Source organism: Odontesthes bonariensis, chromosome 17, assembly GCF_027942865.1.
Source record: "Odontesthes bonariensis isolate fOdoBon6 chromosome 17, fOdoBon6.hap1, whole genome shotgun sequence".
Taxonomy (NCBI): Eukaryota; Metazoa; Chordata; class Actinopteri; order Atheriniformes; family Atherinopsidae; genus Odontesthes; species Odontesthes bonariensis.
Window position 1 is genome coordinate 778,856 of NC_134522.1, and position 22,343 is coordinate 801,198.

The 22,343-nt window shown below is 43.6% G+C and overlaps 1 protein-coding gene across 2 annotated transcripts in view; it reads right to left on the reverse strand.

Moving 5' to 3' along the window:
• Positions 1 to 22,343, reverse strand: part of clmna (calmin a) — a 33,649-nt gene that overhangs the window by 10,611 nt on the left and 695 nt on the right. For both annotated transcript variants that reach the window (XM_075447810.1, XM_075447811.1), the window contains exons 2-7: positions 11,332 to 11,393; positions 2,278 to 2,373; positions 2,106 to 2,189; positions 1,840 to 1,932; positions 1,156 to 1,352; positions 884 to 1,077 (exon numbers count right to left, since the gene is read on the reverse strand). In XM_075447810.1, the coding sequence (XP_075303925.1) occupies positions 884 to 1,077; positions 1,156 to 1,352; positions 1,840 to 1,932; positions 2,106 to 2,189; positions 2,278 to 2,373; positions 11,332 to 11,393 (726 nt within the window). The remainder of the gene's footprint in view (positions 1 to 883; positions 1,078 to 1,155; positions 1,353 to 1,839; positions 1,933 to 2,105; positions 2,190 to 2,277; positions 2,374 to 11,331; positions 11,394 to 22,343) is intronic.

Consider the following 22,343-nt stretch of genomic DNA (forward strand, 5'->3'; position numbering starts at 1 on the left):
CAGCATCTTCCATCCTGCAGCAGCCTCAGAGGATATCAGAGCCCAGAGGATAAACTCTATCTGAGGCTAATGTTCCAGCAGAGTTAGCTAAAGACTGTGGATGAAATCTATCTGAGGCTAATGTTCCAGCAGAGTTAGCTAAAGACTGTGGATAAACTCTATCTGAGGCTAATGTTCCAGCAGAGTTAGCTAAAGACTGTGGATAAACTCTATCTGAGGCTAATGCTCCAGCAGAGTTAGCTAAAGACTGTGGATAAACTCTATCTGAGGCTAATGTTCCAGCAGAGTTAGCTAAAGACTGTGGATGAACTCTATCTGAGGCTAATGTTCCAGCAGAGTTAGATACAGACTGTGGATAAACTCTATCTGAGGCTAATGTTCCAGCAGAGTTAGCTAAAGACTGTGGATGAACTCTATCTGAGGCTAATGTTCCAGCAGAGTTAGCTAAAGACTGTGGATGAACTCTATCTGAGGCTAATGTTCCAGCAGAGTTAGCTAAAGACTGTGGATAAATAGCTTAGCTAATGAAGGTGACATACACCAGCTTCTAAGGAGTTATTGCTGTTATTTTCTCCTTTAGCAGCAGCTAACGCTAACAGCTTAGCTAATGAAGGTGACGTACACCAGCTTCTGAGGAGTTATTGCTGCTCCTTTCTGAAAGATGAACATCATTGTTCCCACATTACTTTGTTAGCTGAAGCTTTCTAGCTGAACGGTTCCATTCTGTAACTCAGCAACCGCTGCTAGCTTAGAGTGCTGTGGGCAGAGGGGTTAAAACAGGGCTGACACGGAGAGCCGCTGAGGTTAAACCTCAGCCGGTCTCATCTGGACACCTCAATAAGACCTCTCATCAAAGGCGAGTTTAAGGGCGGGTGCATGTTACCCTCAGGCTCCAGCAGCCGTGGGATGCCCAGGCTGTAGTGAGCTATCCTGAAAGCCTCTTCCAGATTCTCCCTGGGACTCCTCAGCAGGGCCTTCCTCATGTCCACCAGACTGGAGTCGATGGACTTGATGACAGCCAGGAAGGCCAGACCGCTGGTCCAGCTCTTCCCAAAGTCCTGCACCGCCACGCCGTACCTGCAACAGGAGAGGTTGTGTCAGAGCAGAGCGGCCGCGCTGCTATCCAACACATTCAGGATATAAAGAGCTGCTCACTTGCGAGTTCTCTTCTGGATCCACTGCAGCAGCTTCTTGATAGCCTTGCTGTTCTCCCTCATGGCGGCAGCCGTGGACGGCCGCTCCTCCGATGGCGTGCTGCTGTGGGACGTGTCGGAGTCTGAGCTGTTGGGGATGGACGACAGGCTGGAGGAGGACGGGAACTGGCTCCGGATGTTCCCGGTCAGTTCTTTGATCTGGGTGGAGAACAGACGGGTTATCAGTGGCTGATGGGCTGTACCAACCTTTATCAGCAGAGCGTTTACCTGCATCCTCTTTGAGTGAAGGAACACTGAGAGAAGACTCACTGCACAAACTATCCAAAGTCATCCTGAGGTGTTCACACAGAAGAAATCTGGACTCTGATGGGTTCTGACTTCCGGGTATCTAAACTCGATGATGATTCTTAATTTGAGAGTAGGGAAATGCCCCCAGAAAGTCCCCAGAAGGGAGGAAGAAAGCTCCTCAGGAACCACAAAGAAAGACCAGAACTAAAGATGTCAGCGAGTTGCATCAGAACCCCTCAGAACCCATCTGGGGTTCCACCCCAACGTTACAGCTGTTCACCGACCGGACCCGGTCCTCTGCTGCTGGCACCGGCTCCCGTTAAAGGCACCGGCTCCTGTTAAAGGCACCGGCCCGGCCGGACCTGACGTGGCTACAGACTTACAAACAGGAGATTACCTGGAAGAAGAGGATGATGTTCCAGATGAGTCCGAGGATGATGGACGGGTTCCCATCAGCGACATCGGCTGCATCGATGCTGACCAGTTTCACCTGGACACACACACACACCCTCAGTGGGCTGAGGTCCAAACCTTCATCAACAGGGTTAGGGTTAGGGTTAGGGTAAGGGTAAGGGTTGGGGTTAGGGACAGCAGCACTGGGTTAGGGTAAGGCTAAGGGTAAGAGTTAGGGTTAGGGTAAGGGTTCGGGAAAGCAGCACTCACGTTTCTCTCCTCCAGGAAGCTCAGGACCTTGGCAATGTTGTTGAGTCTGAAAATACGATGAGATGACTTCTTGAAGCCGTGGAGCTGTGAGATCCACAAGAGAAGTGTTACAGCCCTGCCTTCACAACAACAACAACAACAACAATAACAAGGTGACTCAGAAATGTCTGACCAGTCTGCAGGCGGAGAGCTCCTCCAGCAGAGCCATGAGGATGTGCCCATCCTGGATGTCCTGGAACAGGTCGTGGACCTGGATGGGAGGGTCACACTGAGGAGGGAGGAGGGGAGGAGGGAAGGGAGGAGGGAAGGAAAGAAGGGAGATGGGGAGGAAAGAAGGGAGGAGGGAGGAGGGAAGGGAGATGGGGAGGAAAGAAGGAAAGAACAAAAGAGTTTCAGTCAGTATCAGATGATGTGTCTAAAACTCAAAGTGTTCCATCAGAACAGCAACAGACTCGCTTTGTTTACTTCTTCTGTTTGTTGCCATGGTGATGGCAGAAACAGCTGGTGGCTCCCTGAAATGTATCAATTTTAGATTGTTGGTTACTTGTAGTTAAGTTATTTACTAGTAGTTAAGTTGGTTACTTGTAGTTAAGTTGGTTACTCTAGTTCAGTTAGTTACATGTAGTTAAGCTGGTTACTCTAGTTAAGTTAGTTACATGTAGTTAAGTTGAATACTTGTAGTTAAGTTGGTTATATGTAGTTAAGTTGGTTACTCTAGTTCAGTTAGTTTCATGTAGTTAAGCTGGTTACTCTAGTTAAGTTAGTTACATGTAGTTAAGTTGGTTACTCTAGTTCAGTTAGTTACATGTAGTTAAATTGGTTACTTGTAGTTAAGTTATTTATTTTAATTAAGTTGGTTACTTGTAGTTAAGTTATTTACTAGTAGTTAAGTTGGTTACTTGTAGTCAAGTTATTTACTTGTAGTTAAGTTAGTTACATGTAGTTAAGTTGGTTACATGTAGTTAAGTTAGTTACTTGTAGTTAAGTTGAATACTAGTAGTTAAGTTAGTTACCTGTAGTTTAATTGGTTACTTGTAGTGAAGTTAGTTACTTGTAGTTAAGTTATTTACTAGTAGTTAAGTTGGTTACTTGCAGTTAAGTTATTTACTAGTAGTTAAGTTGGTTACTTGTAGTTAAGTTAGTTACTTGTAGTTAAGTTGAATACTTGTAGTTAAGCTAGTTACTTGTAGTTAAATTGAATACTTGTAGTTAAGTTAGTTACATGTAGTTAAGTTAGTTACTTGTAGTTAAGTTAGTTATTTTTAGTTAAATTGGTTACCTGTAGTTAAGTTGCTGCAGGTACCCTGCTCAGGTTTTATTATTTTTAACAACATGACTCTCCAGATACACCAGAGAACTGTATGATGTCATCAGGAGTCACATGACAAGAACAGATGGTGTCGTTGGGATTATTTGAAGTGAGTAAGTAAATTGACTTTTGACAGAACACTTTAGGCGTCTCTCCTGTCAGCACAGAGAACCACCCGTGGACATCGTTGATAACTATAAAAGCCTCGGTGCTCCCTAACCCAACCAGCTGACCTTTGAGCTTCAAGCTGATGCTGTGCACGAAGGCTCATCAGCGCACGGATTCTTATCAGAAGCTTTGTAGTTTTAATGTTGACAGAACTTTTATGAGAATGTTTTACTCTGGTTTTATAGAATCCCTTTTAACACTCTCCGGTTCCCTTTGTCTTAAAAACAGAAACAGATTGCAGGGGATTGTAAAACCGTGGGATTAACCTAAATGATCTCCGCTATCAAACAGAGTCCTTTGGGAGGCCCGTTCCATCCTGTCAGAGCTCATGAGTTTCTGCTGCTTCTTCAGGGCGGGGGCAACATGCAGCACAAATAGATTCAAACATTCTCTGGTTCCTGCTGCCATCGCTCTGCTAAATAAGTACCTTTACATGGTTTTATTCATCATTGTCCCTTTGCTGCCATTTTATTTTGTTCTGCTTCGTCTTTGTTGTTGTTGCCTGATTGTTGCAACACTGAATGGCTGCTTGCTGCAAACCAAATGACCCCACGGGGCAAATAAAGACACCTGGAACCTTAAACAGACCTCAGATCTGTTTGCATCCAGCTGCATGTGTCACAAGGCCAGCGTGGTGACAGTTTTTGTGCTTGTTTTTACTGTTTTCTGTTTTGTCTTTTTCTCTTGTTTGTATGTTTGTTACCTTTTCCTTCACCTTGGTTACTTGTAGTTAAGGTAGTTACTTGTAGTTAAGTTATTTACTAGTAGTTAAGTTGGTTACTTGTAGTTAAGTTATTTACTAGTAGTTAAGTTAGTTACTTGTAGTTAAGTTATTTACTAGTAGTTAAGTTGGTTACTTGTAGTTAAGTTATTTACTAGTAGTTAAGTTGGTTACTTGTAGTTAAGTTATTTATTTTTTAGTTAAGTTGGTTACTTGTAGTTAAGTTAGTTACTTGTAGTTAAGTTAGTTACATGTAGTTAAGTTAGTTACTTGTAGTTAAGTTATTTACTAGTAGTTAAGTTGGTTACTTGTAGTTAAGTTATTTACTAGTAGTTAAGTTAGTTACTTGTAGTTAAGTTATTTACTACTAGTTAAGTTGGTTACTTGTAGTTAAGTTATTTACTAGTAGTTAAGTTGGTTACTTGTAGTTAAGTTATTTATTTTTAGTTAAGTTGGTTACTTGTAGTTAAGTTAGTTACATGTAGTTAAGTTAGTTACTTGTAGTTAAGTTATTTACTAGTAGTTAAGTTGGTTACTTGTAGTTAAGTTATTTACTAGTAGTTAAGTTGGTTACTTGTAGTTAAGTTATTTATTTTTAGTTAAGTTGGTTACTTGTAGTTAAGTTAGTTACATGTAGTTAAGTTAGTTACTTGTAGTTAAGTTATTTACTAGTAGTTAAGTTGGTTACTTGTAGTTAAGTTATTTACTAGTAGTTAAGTTGGTTACTTGTAGTTAAGTTATTTACTAGTAGTTAAGTTGGTTACTTGTAGTTAAGTTAGTTACTTGTAGTTAAGTTAGTTACATGTAGTTAAGTTAGTTACTTGTAGTTAAGTTATTTATTTTTAGTTAAGTTAGTTACTTGTAGTTAAATTATTTACATGTAGTTAAGTTATTTATTTTTAGTTAAGTTAGTTACTTGTAGTTAAGTTATTTACTAGTAGTTAAGTTAGTTACATGTGTCACAAGGCCAGCGTGGTGACAGTTTTTGTGCTTGTTTGTACTGTAATCTGTTTTGTCTTTTTCTCCTGTTTGTATGTTTGTTACCTTTTCCTCCCCCTTCCCCTCTGTAACCTCTGGATCTGCCTACCTGGCACTCCACACCTGCCCTGCTGCTTCAATCAAGCCATCTGGTTCCCATCAGCTCATCACCCAGTCTGCATTTAGTTCCTGTCCTACCTTCAGTCTCTGCCGGATCCTCATTCTGTCTCACGTTTCCGGATCTACCTGTGTACCTGCCTGCCAGCCCAGCCATTCCCTCAAACTACCTCCAGCCCATACCCCCTTGGACCAGAGCCCCACCTTCCCACACCAAACCAAGTGTTAAAAAGGACTCAGTGGTTCAGAAATACAAAGCCTTCAGCTGGAGAGCAGCAAACTCAGGACCCTGAACAGCAGAGTTTCACAGCAGAGGACAAAAAAGATTTTAGGTTCCTCCAAACCACAGAGGGAGATCAAACCACTGAGATGCTCTTTTGGATGAAGTGAAGTGAGAGTAAAGCTGCCAGTTATTTCTGGGTTTCATCAGGGAAGCTCTCCACTGTCACAGCAGAGAGGATGTGGACCCAGCACCCAACCCTGAAACAAAGGTATGCTCTCTGAGGAAAGGCTGGTTCTGCTTTTCAGAACAACCCTAACCCTAACCCTAACCCTTACCCACAGTTTACAGACTGAGTCATCACACACGAAGGCCAGACTGCAGATAAAAAGCCTGTGAACGGTCCCAGCTGACAGCAAACATCACATCCAGCCTCTGTGGAGGCGGGGCTCTGCTGGAGGAGGCGGGGCTCTGCTGGAGGAGGCAGGGCTAACAGAGACATGAAACGTGCATTTCCTGTGAATGCTGCAGATTTATCAGAGATCAGTCATGTGGAACTCTGAACCTGTCTGGACACGGATGGCTGCAGCGTGGGGGACGGGGGGGGGGGGGGGGGGGGGGCTGGAACTTTCCAAGATGACTAAAGACAAATATCTGATTGTGTAATTAGTGGGTCAGAGATTTGACACGAGGCCAGACACAAAGAAGAGAGGCTGATTGTCTGAGAGGAGACAAAAGAGAGGCTGCAGGGCTGCAGCTCAGACAGACGGGAGAGTGGCTGCGGACAGGAAGAAGCCTGCAGGAGTCATTACCCAACTGAGCATTAGGACTTAAATCAGGAGTGAAATCAGGAGTTAAATCAGGAGTTAAATCAGGAGTCCATCCTGTTTTTATGATCAACCCTTTAGGCGCCAAGATTGTTTTTTGAAAATACTGGATTTTGACATTAATATTTCAAAAGCTGGTGGCTGAAAGGGGGTTAAAGAGAGATGCCTACTGTACATTAGAAAAATGTTGCCCATGATCCATAGTTTATGTGGGGTATGAAATTATTGATCTAATTTGCATATTATGACGTCATCAGGTGGCAGCCATTTTGAATCTCATTATGTTCAGGAAATATTGGAATTGAGTGATTATGAACTTGTTTTTTTAAAACTTTTTTTTTCTTTTTGTCTTTTTATCATCATCTATAATGATCAGGGAACAGGAAAGCAACAATAAAACAGAATAATGTAGTAAAATATTACTATATCATCATTACCATATAGTAGGAAAACACATGCGAAAAGTTGCCTATATTTTTTCAGGAAGTGGTGGATATTGACTTGATGTTTGAACTTATTTTCATTTTTCTGTCTTTTACCTTCATTCATAAGGAGGAAACCAACAATAAAACAGGAGAAAGTGGTAAAATACTGTCATCATTAGGCTACCATAGAGTAGCACAATGGAAATAGAAAACACATGCAAGAAGTGGAAGACATTGAATTGATTTTTTTTTTTTTTTAACCTGTTCAACCTTATTCATAATGATCAGGAATGAGGAATACAATAATAAATAAGTGGTAAAATGTCATCATATAGCAGAAACCCACACTAAAACAGGTGACAACACATTGTGAAACGTCAAAACGGTGGTAAAAACTTATCTGTCCAGGTGACACTGTTTATAATTTTTTAGAGTATGGTACCTCTCAAAACATGGCACAGCACAGACACCGACACCACACTGATGGCACCTGAACTTAGTCTGCCGACGACCTTTAGGCCGGGTACGGTCAGAGCAGACAGCACAGTCTGGTCTGTCATCAGCCTCACTGAGCCAGTGACGCTCAGTGAGGCTGACCAACACCTCTCCTACGGACACTACGGCCACGCTCACCACTGCCACCCACCCCGTAAAAGCCAGATAAAGGGACAGAAGGAGTGTGTGTTTGTGCTTGAACATTGTGTGATCCGATGTCAGGATCATTGCGCTGGCGGATAGGCGCGCTGCGGCCAGCCGCTCCACCGGGGGCTGGGTGGAGAGAGCGCATGATACCAGACCCACTTCTCCCACCCCTGATTCCTCGACCAACACCTCTACGGACACTGCGACCGCGTTCCCCGCTACCACCCACTCCATTGAGGTTGGATAACGGCACCGAATGAGTTGGAGTGTGTGTGTGTGCTTGGAGAACAGCCTCGCTTCGCATGCCGGCACCATTGCCTTCGGAAGTTTCACCGTGGGAAGCATGAGTGCTCGTCCGATCCTCCTCCTCACGAGGTAAAAACTCTCCTTCGGAGTCGGAATTGGCAAATAGCATGCTCAATACTTCCGCACGGTTCAACTTCTTACAAGCCATGGTGTTAAAAACTCACTAATAGTTCGCTGACAATAAAAATTCGACTCGCACGTCTCTACAGAACAGCTCTGAATAACTGCTTCCGTATCTGAGCTCGCGCGGCTTTTTGCACTGCCTTATATAGACACTGTGAACTACAAAATGACGTGAGCTTGGTCTTGTTTGAAAGGGTAACATGTTTGCCAACTAGTGGTAGGAGGACTGAACACCTTAAAGCCCGTTTATTTTATCTACAGACTGTTTTGTTTATGCTGACGTCATGTCGCAATTCTGCGACTTTGGCGGTTAGAGGGTTAAATGGACTCTAACAGATCTGTGGTCACTGTGTGTCAGTCGGACTGAACATCCCTGTTTCTGATTGGGTGACGGGTCCCTGAACCGGGTCCCTGAACCGGGTCCCTGTACCGGGTCCCTGTACCGGGTCCCTGTACCGGGTCCCTGAACCGGGTCCCTGTACCGGGTCCCTGTACCGGGTCCCTGTACCGGGTCCCTGAACTGGGTTCCTGACCCGGACTGAGAGCCTGGTTCTTATCATCAGCAGTAAGTCAGGTTGGACTCTTCCTGCACCACCTTTGTCACAGGTTCATGACCTTTGTGGGCAGAACTTCTGGACTCATCCAGGAGGTTCTCTGTTCGGCCATCACAGGACTGAATCTCTGCTGTTAGCAGATGATGTGGTGCTGTTGGCTTCATCCAGCAGAGACCTCCAGCAGGAACCGGGTGATGAGAGTAAACACCTCTGAGTACGAGGCCTTAGTCATGATCACAGAGATCAGATCCTGAATCCAAACAGCTGAACTGATGACGGAGCCTGGAGGTCAAAGCTGGTGTTATTAGCGGGATTTGTTGTTTGCTAATTAATGTAAAATATGAAAAGGAAGCAGAAAACTTTAGATTTATTTATCACCAAAAAAAAGGGCAGGTGATGATGGGTCCAACGTTGCCCCAGCGGCGGAAGGAGGACCAGGTAGTGAAGGCTGTTAACGAGGCTGTCCACTTCAGCACCTCCGCCGCTAATGCTAATGCTAATGCTAATGCTAACAGGGAGACGGAGACGAGTTCATTGTTATGTTAGCGGCTATGTGAGTGAGATTGCATTTGCACACAGATAAGCTATATAGCAGACTTTTGTGGTGATTATTGTATATTTATTGATTGATACTGTAGTCATGTGACTATAGGGACCTTGCCATACCTTAGCTTTGGCTGAATTGACGCCGCTAAAGATTTTCTAACATTTACCCAAAGTTAGCAGCACCTGATGCATCCAGGTGTGGATGGATGGTTGGGCAGTTTGTGTAGACTCACAGTTTGCGTACTCACAGACCCGACCATGAAACACAAATGAGGTGTAGAGTTACCTGTGGTCCACCTGGCAGCATGAACGGATCATTTTCATCTGTCTGAGGACTGTTTGGATGGAGCTTCCTTCACTCATACCTCCCACCATCAGCACTTTACAGCCTTGTGAAAGTTTAACACATCAGCAGCTTCCTGTCTGCAGAAACTCACCGTCTGAAGCTATGAACAAACCCTTTCTTTTTCTTTTTCACCTGAACTTCAGTAAGAAAATAGACACTACACCTATATATCAGCACGTGTGAAAATAAAGGAAAGGAAAGGATAAATAAACACAGCATATTCTGTTCTTGCTCTCGGTGAAGGAGGATGCATTTGTTTTTGCCCTGCTTCAGCGTGTCTGAGTTTTGTCTTTGGGAGCCTCTCTTCACATATCGTACGAATTAAAGAATGATGGATCTGGTCAGCTGGTCTCTCAACGCAATTGATCAAATTTTCTCTAATGCAAAGTTGGGAGAAGGAGAACCCTCATGCCCTGGCGGGACATTCTTCACTGGATACCTAACGGACTCCTGGGGGAAGTGGGGGATTGTGTGTTTGTCGATGTTGTCAGTCGAGGACGTTGAAGATTTATACACATTTGGATTTATGATTACTGGTTTCCTGCTGTTTGGAGTTGGAGGATACCTGGCATGTCTAGAAATTAAGAAGACGTGGGCAGCGTTTGAGGGGGTCGGCAGAGCAATCAACACTCAGACTGAGATGCTACGTGAGCAGAATGGGAAGCTGAATGCGACCCTTACACAGGTTCGCAGGCTGGCTGAGGTTCCTGGACTCAGAAGAGAAATGGAATGAATCTGGGAGAAAGCTGATCGCTCGGACCGGGCGGAAAGGTCCTGGAATTTGGCTTTACATCCCACAATTTGGCTGTTTGGATTCACCATGAGACGCACCAGCAAAGACTTCAAGGCAGGCGGAAAAATTAAGAGTCTGTCTGACCCAAACAATTTTTGTTATCTCAACCTGGCTCCCCTGTGCTGGCCTTGGCTGCCAGCTGCAGCTTCTCCTGGATGCTATGTAAATAAGACGCTCTGCCCCATGGGCTCCCTCCCCTTCCTGAGGACTCCTGTGGAAACTGTTTAGGCTGGCTGATAAACTTTCCATCGCATTATCAAGGACAATGGCCTCTGAGACTTGCACACACTCACACGCTCAATGATTAACACAAGCAACTCCCACACCTCCTCACCGGTCCCAATGCTTGATGGTGTGTGTATTTTTCTTTTTTGTGCTGAGGTTTTTTTTGCAATCTCAAACTGTATCCTGGTAAGGGTAAAGTGTGAAATATGATTTTTTTTCCTCCTCCTCTCACCTAATGTGGTAATCTGGCAGCGCTTATCACTGAGCTGCATGGCCACGGTCACCCGTCTCCCTTGTTTGTTTTTTATGTTGTCTGTCTGGATGGGTGTACTGGAACTTACTTTTCGTTATGCTATACTTGTATATGTGTAATGACAATAAATTTGAATCTCATCTCATCTCTCATCTCAAATCCAGATATTCCCAGATATTAAAACAAATCCCAATATATTAAATCATATCCCGATATTCCCAGATATTAAATAATATCCAGATATTCCCAGATATTAAATAATATCCAGATATTCCCAGATATTAAATCATATCCCGATATATTAAATCATATCCCGATATTCCCAGATATTAAATCATATCCCAATATATTAAATCATATCCCGATATTCCCAGATATGAAATCATATCCCAATATTCCCAGATATGAAATCATATCCCAATATTTCCAGATATTAAATAATATCCCGATATTCCCAGATATGAAATCATCATGAATTGAATTGAATTGAATTGAATATTAGATGAACAACACAAAGGAAATGATATAAACACAGTATGCTGCCGTGTGTTACTGAATGAGATGCAGGTCCAGATGAGGAGCCCAGCAGAAACCTGGATCAGGGTCTACATTTATAGCTGCAGATACGTATAAATGTGCTTTAGGAGTCATGCGTGGGTTTCTCTGAACAAACCTTTTCCAGGTGGAGGTTCATCCATCGGGTGAAAGTCCTCTTCTGAACCACTTCTCTTTCAACTGAAACACACAAACACAGAGTCAGAACGTGTGCCAGTCACGTGCACTCACACTCATACCTGAGCCGATGCAACATGCTTGTTGACCTTTGACCTTTTCATTTCCTGTTTGAGTTCAATCAGAAGAAACTAAACGAGTCTGAAACTCAGCTGCAGGTCTGAGGCGAAACACGAGTTTATTACGGCCAGATGTTTGTGTCACAGGAAGTGATGTCATCAAAGGTTTCCCACATTGGAACAAACTGCAGTGACAGACTGAGACATCAGAGTGTTGTCTGTACATCTGAATAATGTGGATTTTATGGATGCAGCACGTTTCCTCTTATCTCATTAACAAAGAAGAGGGTGGGAGGGGCCCCGTTTCCACCCCGTTTCCACCCCGTTTCCACCCCGTTTCCACCCCGTTTCTCCCCGTTTCCACCCCGTTTCCACCCCGTTCCACCCCGTTTCACCCCGTTCCACCCCGTTTCCACCCCGTTTCCACCCCGTTCCACCCCGTTTCACCCCGTTTCACCCCGTTTCCTCCCGTTTCCACCCCGTTTCACCCCGTTTCCAGCCCGTTTAACCCCGTTTCACCCGTTTCACCCCGTTTCCACCCCGTTTCACCCCGTTTCTCCCCGTTTCACCCCGTTTCCACCCCGTTTCCACCCCGTTTCTCCCCGTTTCACCCCGTTCCACCCCGTTTCACCCCGTTTCTCCCCGTTTCACCCCGTTTCTCCCCGTTCCACCCCGTTTCACCCCGTTTCTCCCCGTTTCACCCCGTTTCTCCCCGTTTCACCCCGTTTCTCCCCGTTTCACCCCGTTCCACCCCGTTTCACCCCGTTTCTCCCCGATTCACCCCGTTTCACCCCGTTTCCACCCCGATTCACCCCGATTCACCCCGTTTCACCCCGTTTCACCCCGTTTCCACCCCGTTTCACCCCGTTTCTCCCCGTTTCACCCCGTTTCCACCCCGATTCACCCCGTTTCCACCCCGTTTCACCCTGTTTCACCCCGTTTCCACCCTGTTATAAACTGTATTCAGGAACACAGCTGAACACCTTATAAGGAAATGTTATCTTCCTTTTTACTGATAGTTTTCCTCATTTCTCTGAACATTCCAGGTTATTCTCCCTGTTTCCTCACTCTTTCTCACCTCCCTTACAGACTCTGACCTGCTGCCTGGTGACGCCCTGCATAGGAAAGCTGCTTTATTCCTTTATTCGTTCTTTATTTTCAGCTTTAGAGCTGAACCTGCTGCAGTTTTACAGGAAACACAGAGAAAATCAGAACCAGGCTGAGCTGGAAGGTGAATCAGATTATGTTTGCATGCAGGTATTTCCTGGTTTCAGGTGAGTTCACACCAACAACACGTCACCTCTCAGTGTGCTGAGCACAAACACAGCCAGCTCAGAGCTCAGAGCTCTGCCGGCTTCATTTGTTTGGCATGCAAACATCAGGCTCCTGGTTTCTTTACTCTGCTGCATGACGACATATTTTACTACACGAACAAACAGAACACAGAGCGAATCAGGGTAATCAGCAGGGTGGAGGCAGCCAGAGAACACACATCTATAAAAGTGTGTGAGAGTCCGGTTCAGAACAACAGACTGAAGATGAACAGCTGACCTCAGATCAGATCCAGATCATCCAGGTGAACTTTACAGCAACCCTAACCCGCCTTCAGACACCATGTTTCAGTCCTGGTTCTGGTAATGTTTCAGTCCTGGTTCTGGTAACGTTTCAGTCCTGGTTCTGCTAATGTTTCAGTCCTGGTTCTGGTAATGTTTCCGTCCTGGTTCTGGAAATGTTTCCATCCTGGTTCTGGTAATGTTTCAGTCCTGGTTCTGGAAATGTTTCCGTCCTGGTTCTGGAAATGTTTCAGTCCTGGTTCTGGTAACGTTTCAGTCCTGGTTCTGGTAATGTTTCAGTCCTGGTTCTGGTAATGTTTCAGTCCTGGTTCTGGAAATGTTTCAGTCCTGGTTCTGGTAACGTTTCAGTCCTGGTTCTGGTAACGTTTCAGTCCTGGTTCTGTTAATGTTTCAGTCCTGGTTCTGGTAACGTTTCAGTCCTGGTTCTGGTAATGTTTCAGTCCTGGTTCTGGTAATGTTTCAGTCTTGGTTCTGGTAACGTTTCAGTCCTGGTTCTGCTAATGTTTCAGTCCTGGTTCTGGTAATGTTTCAGTCCTGGTTCTAGTAATGTTTCAGTCCTGGTTCTGCTAATGTTTCAGTCCTGGTTCTGGTAACGTTTCAGTCCTGGTTCTAGTAATGTTTCAGTCCTGGTTCTGGTAATGTTTCAGTCCTGGTTCTGGTAACGTTTCAGTCCTGGTTCTGGTAATGTTTCAGTCCTGGTTCTGGTAATGTTTCAGTCCTGGTTCTAGTAATGTTTCAGTCCTGGTTCTGGTAACGTTTCAGTCCTGGTTCTGGAAATGTTTCAGTCCTGGTTCTGGTAATGTTTCAGTCCTGGTTCTGGTAACGTTTCAGTCCTGGTTCTGGTAACGTTTCAGTCCTGGTTCTGGTAATGTTTCAGTCCTGGTTCTGGTAACGTTTCAGTCCTGGTTCTGGAAATGTTTCAGTCCTGGTTCTGGTAACGTTTCAGTCCTGGTTCTGGTAATGTTTCAGTTCTGGTTCTGGTAACGTTTCAGTCCTGGTTCTGGTAATGTTTCAGTCCTGGTTCTGGTAATGTTTCAGTCCTGGTTCTGGTAACGTTTCAGTCCTGGTTCTGCTAATGTTTCAGTCCTGGTTCTGGTAATGTTTCAGTCCTGGTTCTAGTAATGTTTCAGTCCTGGTTCTGCTAATGTTTCAGTCCTGGTTCTGGTAACGTTTCAGTCCTGGTTCTGCTAATGTTTCAGTCCTGGTTCTGGTAATGTTTCAGTCCTGGTTCTAGTAATGTTTCAGTCCTGGTTCTGGTAATGTTTCAGTCCTGGTTCTGGTAACGTTTCAGTCCTGGTTCTGGTAATGTTTCAGTCCTGGTTCTGGTAATGTTTCAGTCCTGGTTCTAGTAATGTTTCAGTCCTGGTTCTGGTAATGTTTCAGTCCTGGTTCTGGTAATGTTTCAGTCCTGGTTCTAGTAATGTTTCAGTCCTGGTTCTGGTAATGTTTCAGTCCTGGTTCTGTTAACGTTTCAGTCCTGGTTCTGGTAATGTTTCAGTCCTGGTTCTGGAAATGTTTCAGTCCTGGTTCTGGAAATGTTTCAGTCTGGTTCTGGTAACGTTTCAGTCCTGGTTCTGGTAACGTTTCAGTCCTGGTTCTGCTAACGTTTCAGTCCTGGTTCTGGTAACGTTTCAGTCCTGGTTCTGGTAACGTTTCAGTCCTGGTTCTGGTAATGTTTCAGTCCTGGTTCTGGTAACGTTTCAGTCCTGGTTCTGGAAATGTTTCAGTCCTGGTTCTGGAAATGTTTCAGTCTGGTTCTGGTAACGTTTCAGTCCTGGTTCTGGTAACGTTTCAGTCCTGGTTCTGCTAATGTTTCAGTCCTGGTTCTGGTAATGTTTCAGTCCTGGTTCTGGTAACGTTTCAGTCCTGGTTCTGGAAATGTTTCAGTCCTGGTTCTGGTAACGTTTCAGTCCTGGTTCTGCTAATGTTTCAGTCCTGGTTCTGGTAATGTTTCAGTCCTGGTTCTGGTAACGTTTCAGTCCTGGTTCTGCTAATGTTTCAGTCCTGGTTCTGGTAATGTTTCAGTCCTGGTTCTGGTAACGTTTCAGTCCTGGTTCTGCTAATGTTTCAGTCCTGGTTCTGGTAACGTTTCAGTCCTGGTTCTGCTAATGTTTCAGTCCTGGTTCTGGTAATGTTTCAGTCCTGGTTCTGGTAATGTTTCAGTCCTGGTTCTGGTAACGTTTCAGTCCTGGTTCTGGTAATGTTTCAGTCCTGGTTCTGGACTTTCTGGAGCGGTCCTTAACTGGTTCAGGTCCTATTTAGAAGGCCGGAGTTATTTCGTAACAATTGGCAGCTATGAATCTGAGCGAGTGGCCATGACTTGTGGAGTCCCCCAGGGGTCACTTCTTGGACCTCTTCTGTTTAACTTGTATATGCTCCCTTTGGGTCAGATATTGCAGAACTTTAACATCAACTATCACAGTTTATGCAGACGATACACAACTTTATGTGTCTCTGTCACCATGGCGACTGCAGCCCAGCAGACGTACTGTGTCAGTGTCTGGAGGAAGTAAACACCTGGATGAGAGAGAATTTTCTACAGTTGACCCTCCTGTTGTCCTGTGGGTCAAAAGTGACCCACGGACATGTTTAGCTGTAGACAAAATACCTTAAACTATCTTTTTCCAACTTGAAATTTTCTGTACTTTATTTATTATTATTAAAATACTTTATGTTTGTTTATGTTTCCATGTGGGCTGTACACCACCAGGGTACAAAGATTGCCTTGTGGGTCATTTTTGACCCGTGAATTATAAAAACATTTAAACACCAGAAAAAAGTTCACTGTTTTTTTCCCTTTCAATATAATTAATTCAGAAGTAATTACTTCACATTTATATAATAGCAATGTTGGTTTGTGGTAAAAAAAAAAAAAGTAATGTAATCCTGAAAACTGGTGATTGTCTTTTTGTATTGTGTAACAAAAAATACATGATAAAAAATGTATTGAATTGAGTTGAATATATAAATAACAGGTGGTTTCATCATACAAAATAGATTTTGGATTTAAAATTTAATTAAGTTGCTTTATTTTGGGGCTTTGGTAGGGCGGGTCATTTTTGACCCGTAGGACAAAAGGAGTAAACACAATGTTAAGACCGCACAAAGGGTTAAATGAAGACCAAACTGAGATCATTCTGTTTGGTAGCAAAGAGAAGAGGGTCAGCGTTGGTAAATATCTTGAGACTCGGGACCTTACAATCACTGACCAAGTTGGTAACCTCGGAGTGTTGAAAGACTCAGATCTGACTTTCAGCAGCCACATCAAAGCTGTCACAGAGGCAGCTTTTTACCACCTCAGAAACATCAACAGAATTAAAGGTTTCCTCTCCCAAAAATGAAACCTGCCTTAAATCAGCAAAAACTGACCAAAAAACCAGCAGAACAACCCTCAAAATAAGGGTAAAAAACAGTCAACAAACCTGTCAAAACCAGGGAATCTTATCTATGAAGATAAGCTGCAGGGAAACGATGCTAAACCAAAAAGTTAGACTCAAAGCCTACCTTTTTAGTTTAGCTTACAGCTGAATTTTATTGCATTCATTTATTTATTTATTTATTTATCTATTATTATTTATTATATAGCTTTTTACCATCTCAGAAACATCAACAGAATTAAAGGTTTCCTCTCCCAAACAGACGAGGAGAAACTCATCCATGCATTCATCTCCAGTAGACTCCATTACTGTAACGCTCTTTTAACTGGACTTCCCACAAAGAGCATTAAACATCTGCAGCTCATCCAGAACGCTGCTGCTGGAGTTTTAACCCGGACTAAGAGATCTGAACACATCACAGCAGCTTTAAAATCTTTACTCTGGCTTCCAGTCAGCCACAGAATAGATTTTAAAAGCCTGCTGATGGTTTACAATCTGTGATGTGTTCAGAGAATATAAAGCCAGCAGAGCTCTGAGATCCAAGGCCTCAGGTCAGCTGGTCCAGTCCAGAGTCCAGACTAAACATGGAGAAGCAGCATTTAGCTGTTATGCTGCAAACAAGTGGAACAAACTGCCAGTGGAGATTAAACTTTCACCAAATGGAGACATTTTTAAATCCAGGTTAAAAACATTTCTGTTCTCATGTGTCTATGCATGAAATCTGCACGATATCTTTGAACTTATCTGGACTGTTGCTGGTTTTTAAATTCATTTAAATCACTTTATTTGTTTCTCTTCATAATCTTTTAATCATTTAAATAACTTTATTTGTTTCTCTTTATATTCTTTTAATCATTTTAATTATTTTATTTGTTTCTCTTTATATTCTTTTATGTATTTTAATGCTTCTTACACTCCCTGCTGCAATGCTTTTATTTTATGTGAAGCACTTTGAATTGTTTGTACATGAAATGTGATACTAATAAATCTGATTTGACTTGACATAAACTCTTCAGACGGTTTCCTTCCTCCATGCTCTGGTCCTATTGGAGCCGTCCAATCAGAGGCTGAGCTGGAGCCGTCCAATCAGAGGCTGATTGTAGCCGTCCAATCAGAGGCTGCACTGGGATCTCCTTGCAGGTGATTACAGAGTCCGTCAGCCAGAGCTCGACCACATGTGAGCCTCTCTGAGTACAGCCTCCAGCCCAACATCTGGGGGCCACGTGGACAGGAGGACACCAAAAGTTCCCCGGGGCATCTCTGCGGGGCAGATTCTGGCTTCTGCCCTCCTGGGTGCCAATTAGAGCCCAAACCCACCTGTGCCCAAACCCACCTGAGCCAAAACCCACCTGAGCCCAGACCCACCTGAGCCAAAACCCACCTGAGCCCAAACCCACCTGTGCCCAAACCCACCTGAGCCAAAACCCACCTGAGCCCAGACCCACCTGAGCCAAAACCCACCTGAGCCCAAACCCACCTGTGCCCAAACCCACCTGAGCCCAAACCCACCTGAGCCCAAACCCACCTGAGCCCAAACCCACCTGAGCCCGAACCCACCTGAGCCCAAACTCAGAGACATTCTGAGTGATTCTCCTTCTTCTGTATCTGAGGCTGATGGATGAGAGCAGCTGAGCAGCTGGTATGAAATATTCATGCTCAGGTTCCCCTGCAGCGCTGCGTCAGCCTCACCTTACATAACTCCATCAGCTTCTAACTCCACCCATCAGCTTCTAACTCCACCCATCAGCTTCTAACTCCACCCAGCACCTTCTAACTCCACCATGGTTACTGATTAACCGACCCGTGTAAACAGCTGATTACTGATTAACCGACCCGTGTAAACAACTGATTATTGATTAACCGACCCGTGTAAACAGCTGATTACTGATTAACCGACCCGTGTAAACAACTGATTACTGATTAACCGACCCGTGTAAACAACTGATTACTGATGAACCGACCCGTGTAAACAACTGATTACTGATTAACCGACCCGTGTAAACAGCTGATTACTGATTAACCGACCCGTGTAAACAACTGATTATTGATTAACCGACCCGTGTAAACAGCTGATTACTGATTAACCGACCCGTGTAAACAACTGATTACTGATGAACCGACCCGTGTAAACAACTGATTACTGATGAACCGACCCGTGTAAACAACTGATTACTGATGAACCGACCCGTGTAAACAGCTGATTACTGATTAACCGTGTAAACAGCTGAGTACTGATTAACCGACCCGTGTAAACAACTGATTACTGATTAACCAACCTGTGTAAACAACTGATTACTGATTAACCGTGTAAACAGCTGAGTACTGATTAACCAACCCATGTAAACAGCTGATTACTGATTAAGCAACACGTATAAACAGCTGATTACTGATTAACCGACCCGTGTAAACAGCTGATTACTGATTAACCAACCCGTGTAAACAACTGATTACTGATTAACCGACCCGTGTAAACAACTGATTACTGATTAACCGACCCGTGTAAACAGCTGATTACTGATTAACCGACCCGTGAAAACAACTGATTACTGATTAACCGACCCGTGTAAACAACTGATTACTGATTAACCGACCCGTGTAAACAGCTGATTACTGATTAACCAACCCGTATAAACATCTGATTACTGATTAACCGACCCGTGTAAACAACTGATTACTGATTAACCGACCTGTGTAAACAGCTGATTACTGATTAACCGACCCGTGTAAACAGCTGATTACTGATTAACCGACCCGTGTAAACAACTGATTACTGATTAACCAACCTGTGTAAACAACTGATTACTGATTAACCGTGTAAACAGCTGAGTACTGATTAACCGACCCATGTAAACAGCTGATTACTGATTAAGCAACACGTATAAACAGCTGATTACTGATTAACCAACCTGTGTAAACAACTGATTACTGATTAACCGACCCGTGTAAACAGCTGATTACTGATTAACCAACCTGTGTAAACAACTGATTACTGATTAACCGTGCAAACAACTGATTACTGATTAACCGACCCGTGTAAACAACTGATTACTGATTAACCGACCCGTGTAAACAGCTGATTACTGATTAACCAACCTGTGTAAACAACTGATTACTGATTAACCGACCCGTGTAAACAACTGATTACTGATTAACCAACCTGTGTAAACAACTGATTACTGATTAACCGTGTAAACAACTGATTACTGATTAACCGACCCGTGTAAACAACTGATTACTGATTAACCGACCCGTGTAAACAGCTGAGTACTGATTAACCAACCTGTGTAAACAACTGGTTACTGATTAACCGACCCGTGTAAACAGCTGATTACTGATTAAACCGACCCGTGTAAACAACTGATACTGATTAACCGTGAAAACAACTGATTACTGATTAACCGACCCGTGTAAACAGCTGATTACTGATTAACCAACCCGTATAAACATCTGATTACTGATTAACCGACCCGTGTAAACAACTGGTTACTGATTAACCGACCCGTGTAAACAGCTGATTACTGATTAACCAACCTGTGTAAACAACTGATTACTGATTAACCGACCCATATAAACATCTGATTACTGATTAACCGACCCGTGTAAACAGCTGAGTACTGATTAATCGACCCGTGTAAACAGCTGAGTACTGATTAACCGTGTAAACAACTGATTACTGATTAACCGACCCGTGTAAACAGCTGAGTACTGATTAACCGTGTAAACATCTGATTACTGATTAACCGACCCGTGTAAACAGCTGAGTACTGATTAACCAACCTGTGTAAACAGCTGATTACTGATTAAACCGACCCGTGTAAACAGCTGAGTACTGATTAACCGACCCGTGTAAACAACTGATTACTGATTAACCGACCGTGTAAACAACTGATTACTGATTAAGCAACACGTATAAACAGCTGATTACTGATTAACCAACCTGTGTAAACAGCTGGTTACTGATTAACCGACCTGTGTAAACAGCCGATTACTGATTAACCAACCCGTGTAAACAGCTGGTTACTGATTAACCGCGTCTGAGCTGAGTCCAGTCAGAACCAAACAGAACAGAGCTGAACTGCAGCAGGCAGCGAGGCTCCGTCTCAGTTCTCTCCACCTCTGATCCGGTTCTGCTGTCAGAATCCAGTCAGACCGCAGAACCGGATCAGCAGAACCGGATCAGCAGAACCGGATCAGCAGAACCGGATCAGTTTTCTGTGGACGTGTAGCAGCAGCAGAAGAACCCGAGCTCAGAGTTCTTCTCAGGTTCTGTTAGTCTGAGTCTGCAGCTGCTTTCACTAAAACATCAGCAGGTGAGTCCGGTTCAGCCGGGTCAGAATCAGGGTCCAGTTTAACCTGGTTAAGATTTGCTGACTTCTTCTTTCACTGGGCCAGAGGAATGTGGCGCCCACAGAGCGTGTGGGGGTGGAACCGTGTGGCTGTGTGGGCGCTCGCTTTCATCTGGCCTGTTATGTAACTCGGTGTTTCAGCGCCGGCTGTTTCCTCTGAGCTCAGGATCCTCCCACAGAGAGACAGCTGACGGCTCCACAGAAAGCTTCTCACACTCCTCACCTGGAGGGCTGGTCGGACGGCCCTGTGCTGCATGTTGTTCCCCCTCTCTCTGCCCCCTGCTTTCTGTCTCTCTGAACTTTCCATTAAAGGCACAAAAGCCCAAAAAATAATCATAATTAAAAAAGAAGCTCCTCACCTGGAAGTGAGAACCATTTAAACACTGATCCAGAACTGACCCGTGAACCAGAACTGTGGGGTGACCACGACCCGATGATGTCACTGACCTGATGATGTCATTAACCTGATGATGTCACTGACCTGATGATGTCACTGACCTGATGACATCAGGGGAATCTCTCATGTTTGTCAGATGGACAAAGTCTCATTTATCTGTGACATTATCAGCAAGCTGACAGACATGAACCCTCTGAGTACCTGTAGTACTCCGAGTACTAGTACACAGTAATACTCTGATTCGTAGTATTTGTACACAGTAGTACTCTGACTCGCAGTATTTGTACACAGTAGTACTCTAACTCGTAGTATTTGTACATAGTAGTACTCTAGCTTTTAGTATTTGTACACAGTAGTACTCTGACTCATAGTAGTTGTACACAGTAGTACTCTGACCCGTAGTACTTAGTATTTGTACACAATAGTACTTATACACAGTAGTACTCTGACTTAGTATTTGTACACAGTAGTACTCTAACTCGTAGTACTTAGTATATGTACACAATAGTACTTGTACAGAGTAGTACTCTGACTTAGTATTTGTACACAGTAGTACTCTAACTTGTAGTACTTTTACACAGTAGTACTCTAACTCTTAGTATTTGTATACAGTAGTACTCTAACTCATAGTACTTGTACACAGTTGTACTCTAACTCGTAGTACTTAGTATTTGTACACAGTAGTATTTGTACACAGTAGAGCTCTAACTCTTAGTATTTGTACACAGTAGTACTCTGACTCATAGTATTTGTACACAGTAGTACTCTAACTCACAGTATTTGTACACAGTAGTACTCTAACTCGTAGTACTTAGTATATGTACACAATAGTACGTGTACAGAGTAGTACTCTGACTTAGTATTTGTACACAGTAGTACTCTAACTTGTAGTACTTTTACACAGTAGTACTCTAACTCTTAGTATTTGTACACAGTAGTACTCTAACTCTTAGTATTTGTATACAGTAGTACTCTAACTCATAGTACTTGTACACAGTTGTACTCTAACTCGTAGTACTTAGTATTTGTACACAGTAGTATTTGTACACAGTAGAACTCTAACTCTTAGTATTTGTACACAGTAGTACTCTGACTCATAGTATTTGTACACAGTAGTACTCTAACTCACAGTATTTGTACACAGTAGTACTCTAACTCGCAGTATTTGTACACAGTAGTACTCTAACTCTTAGTACTTGT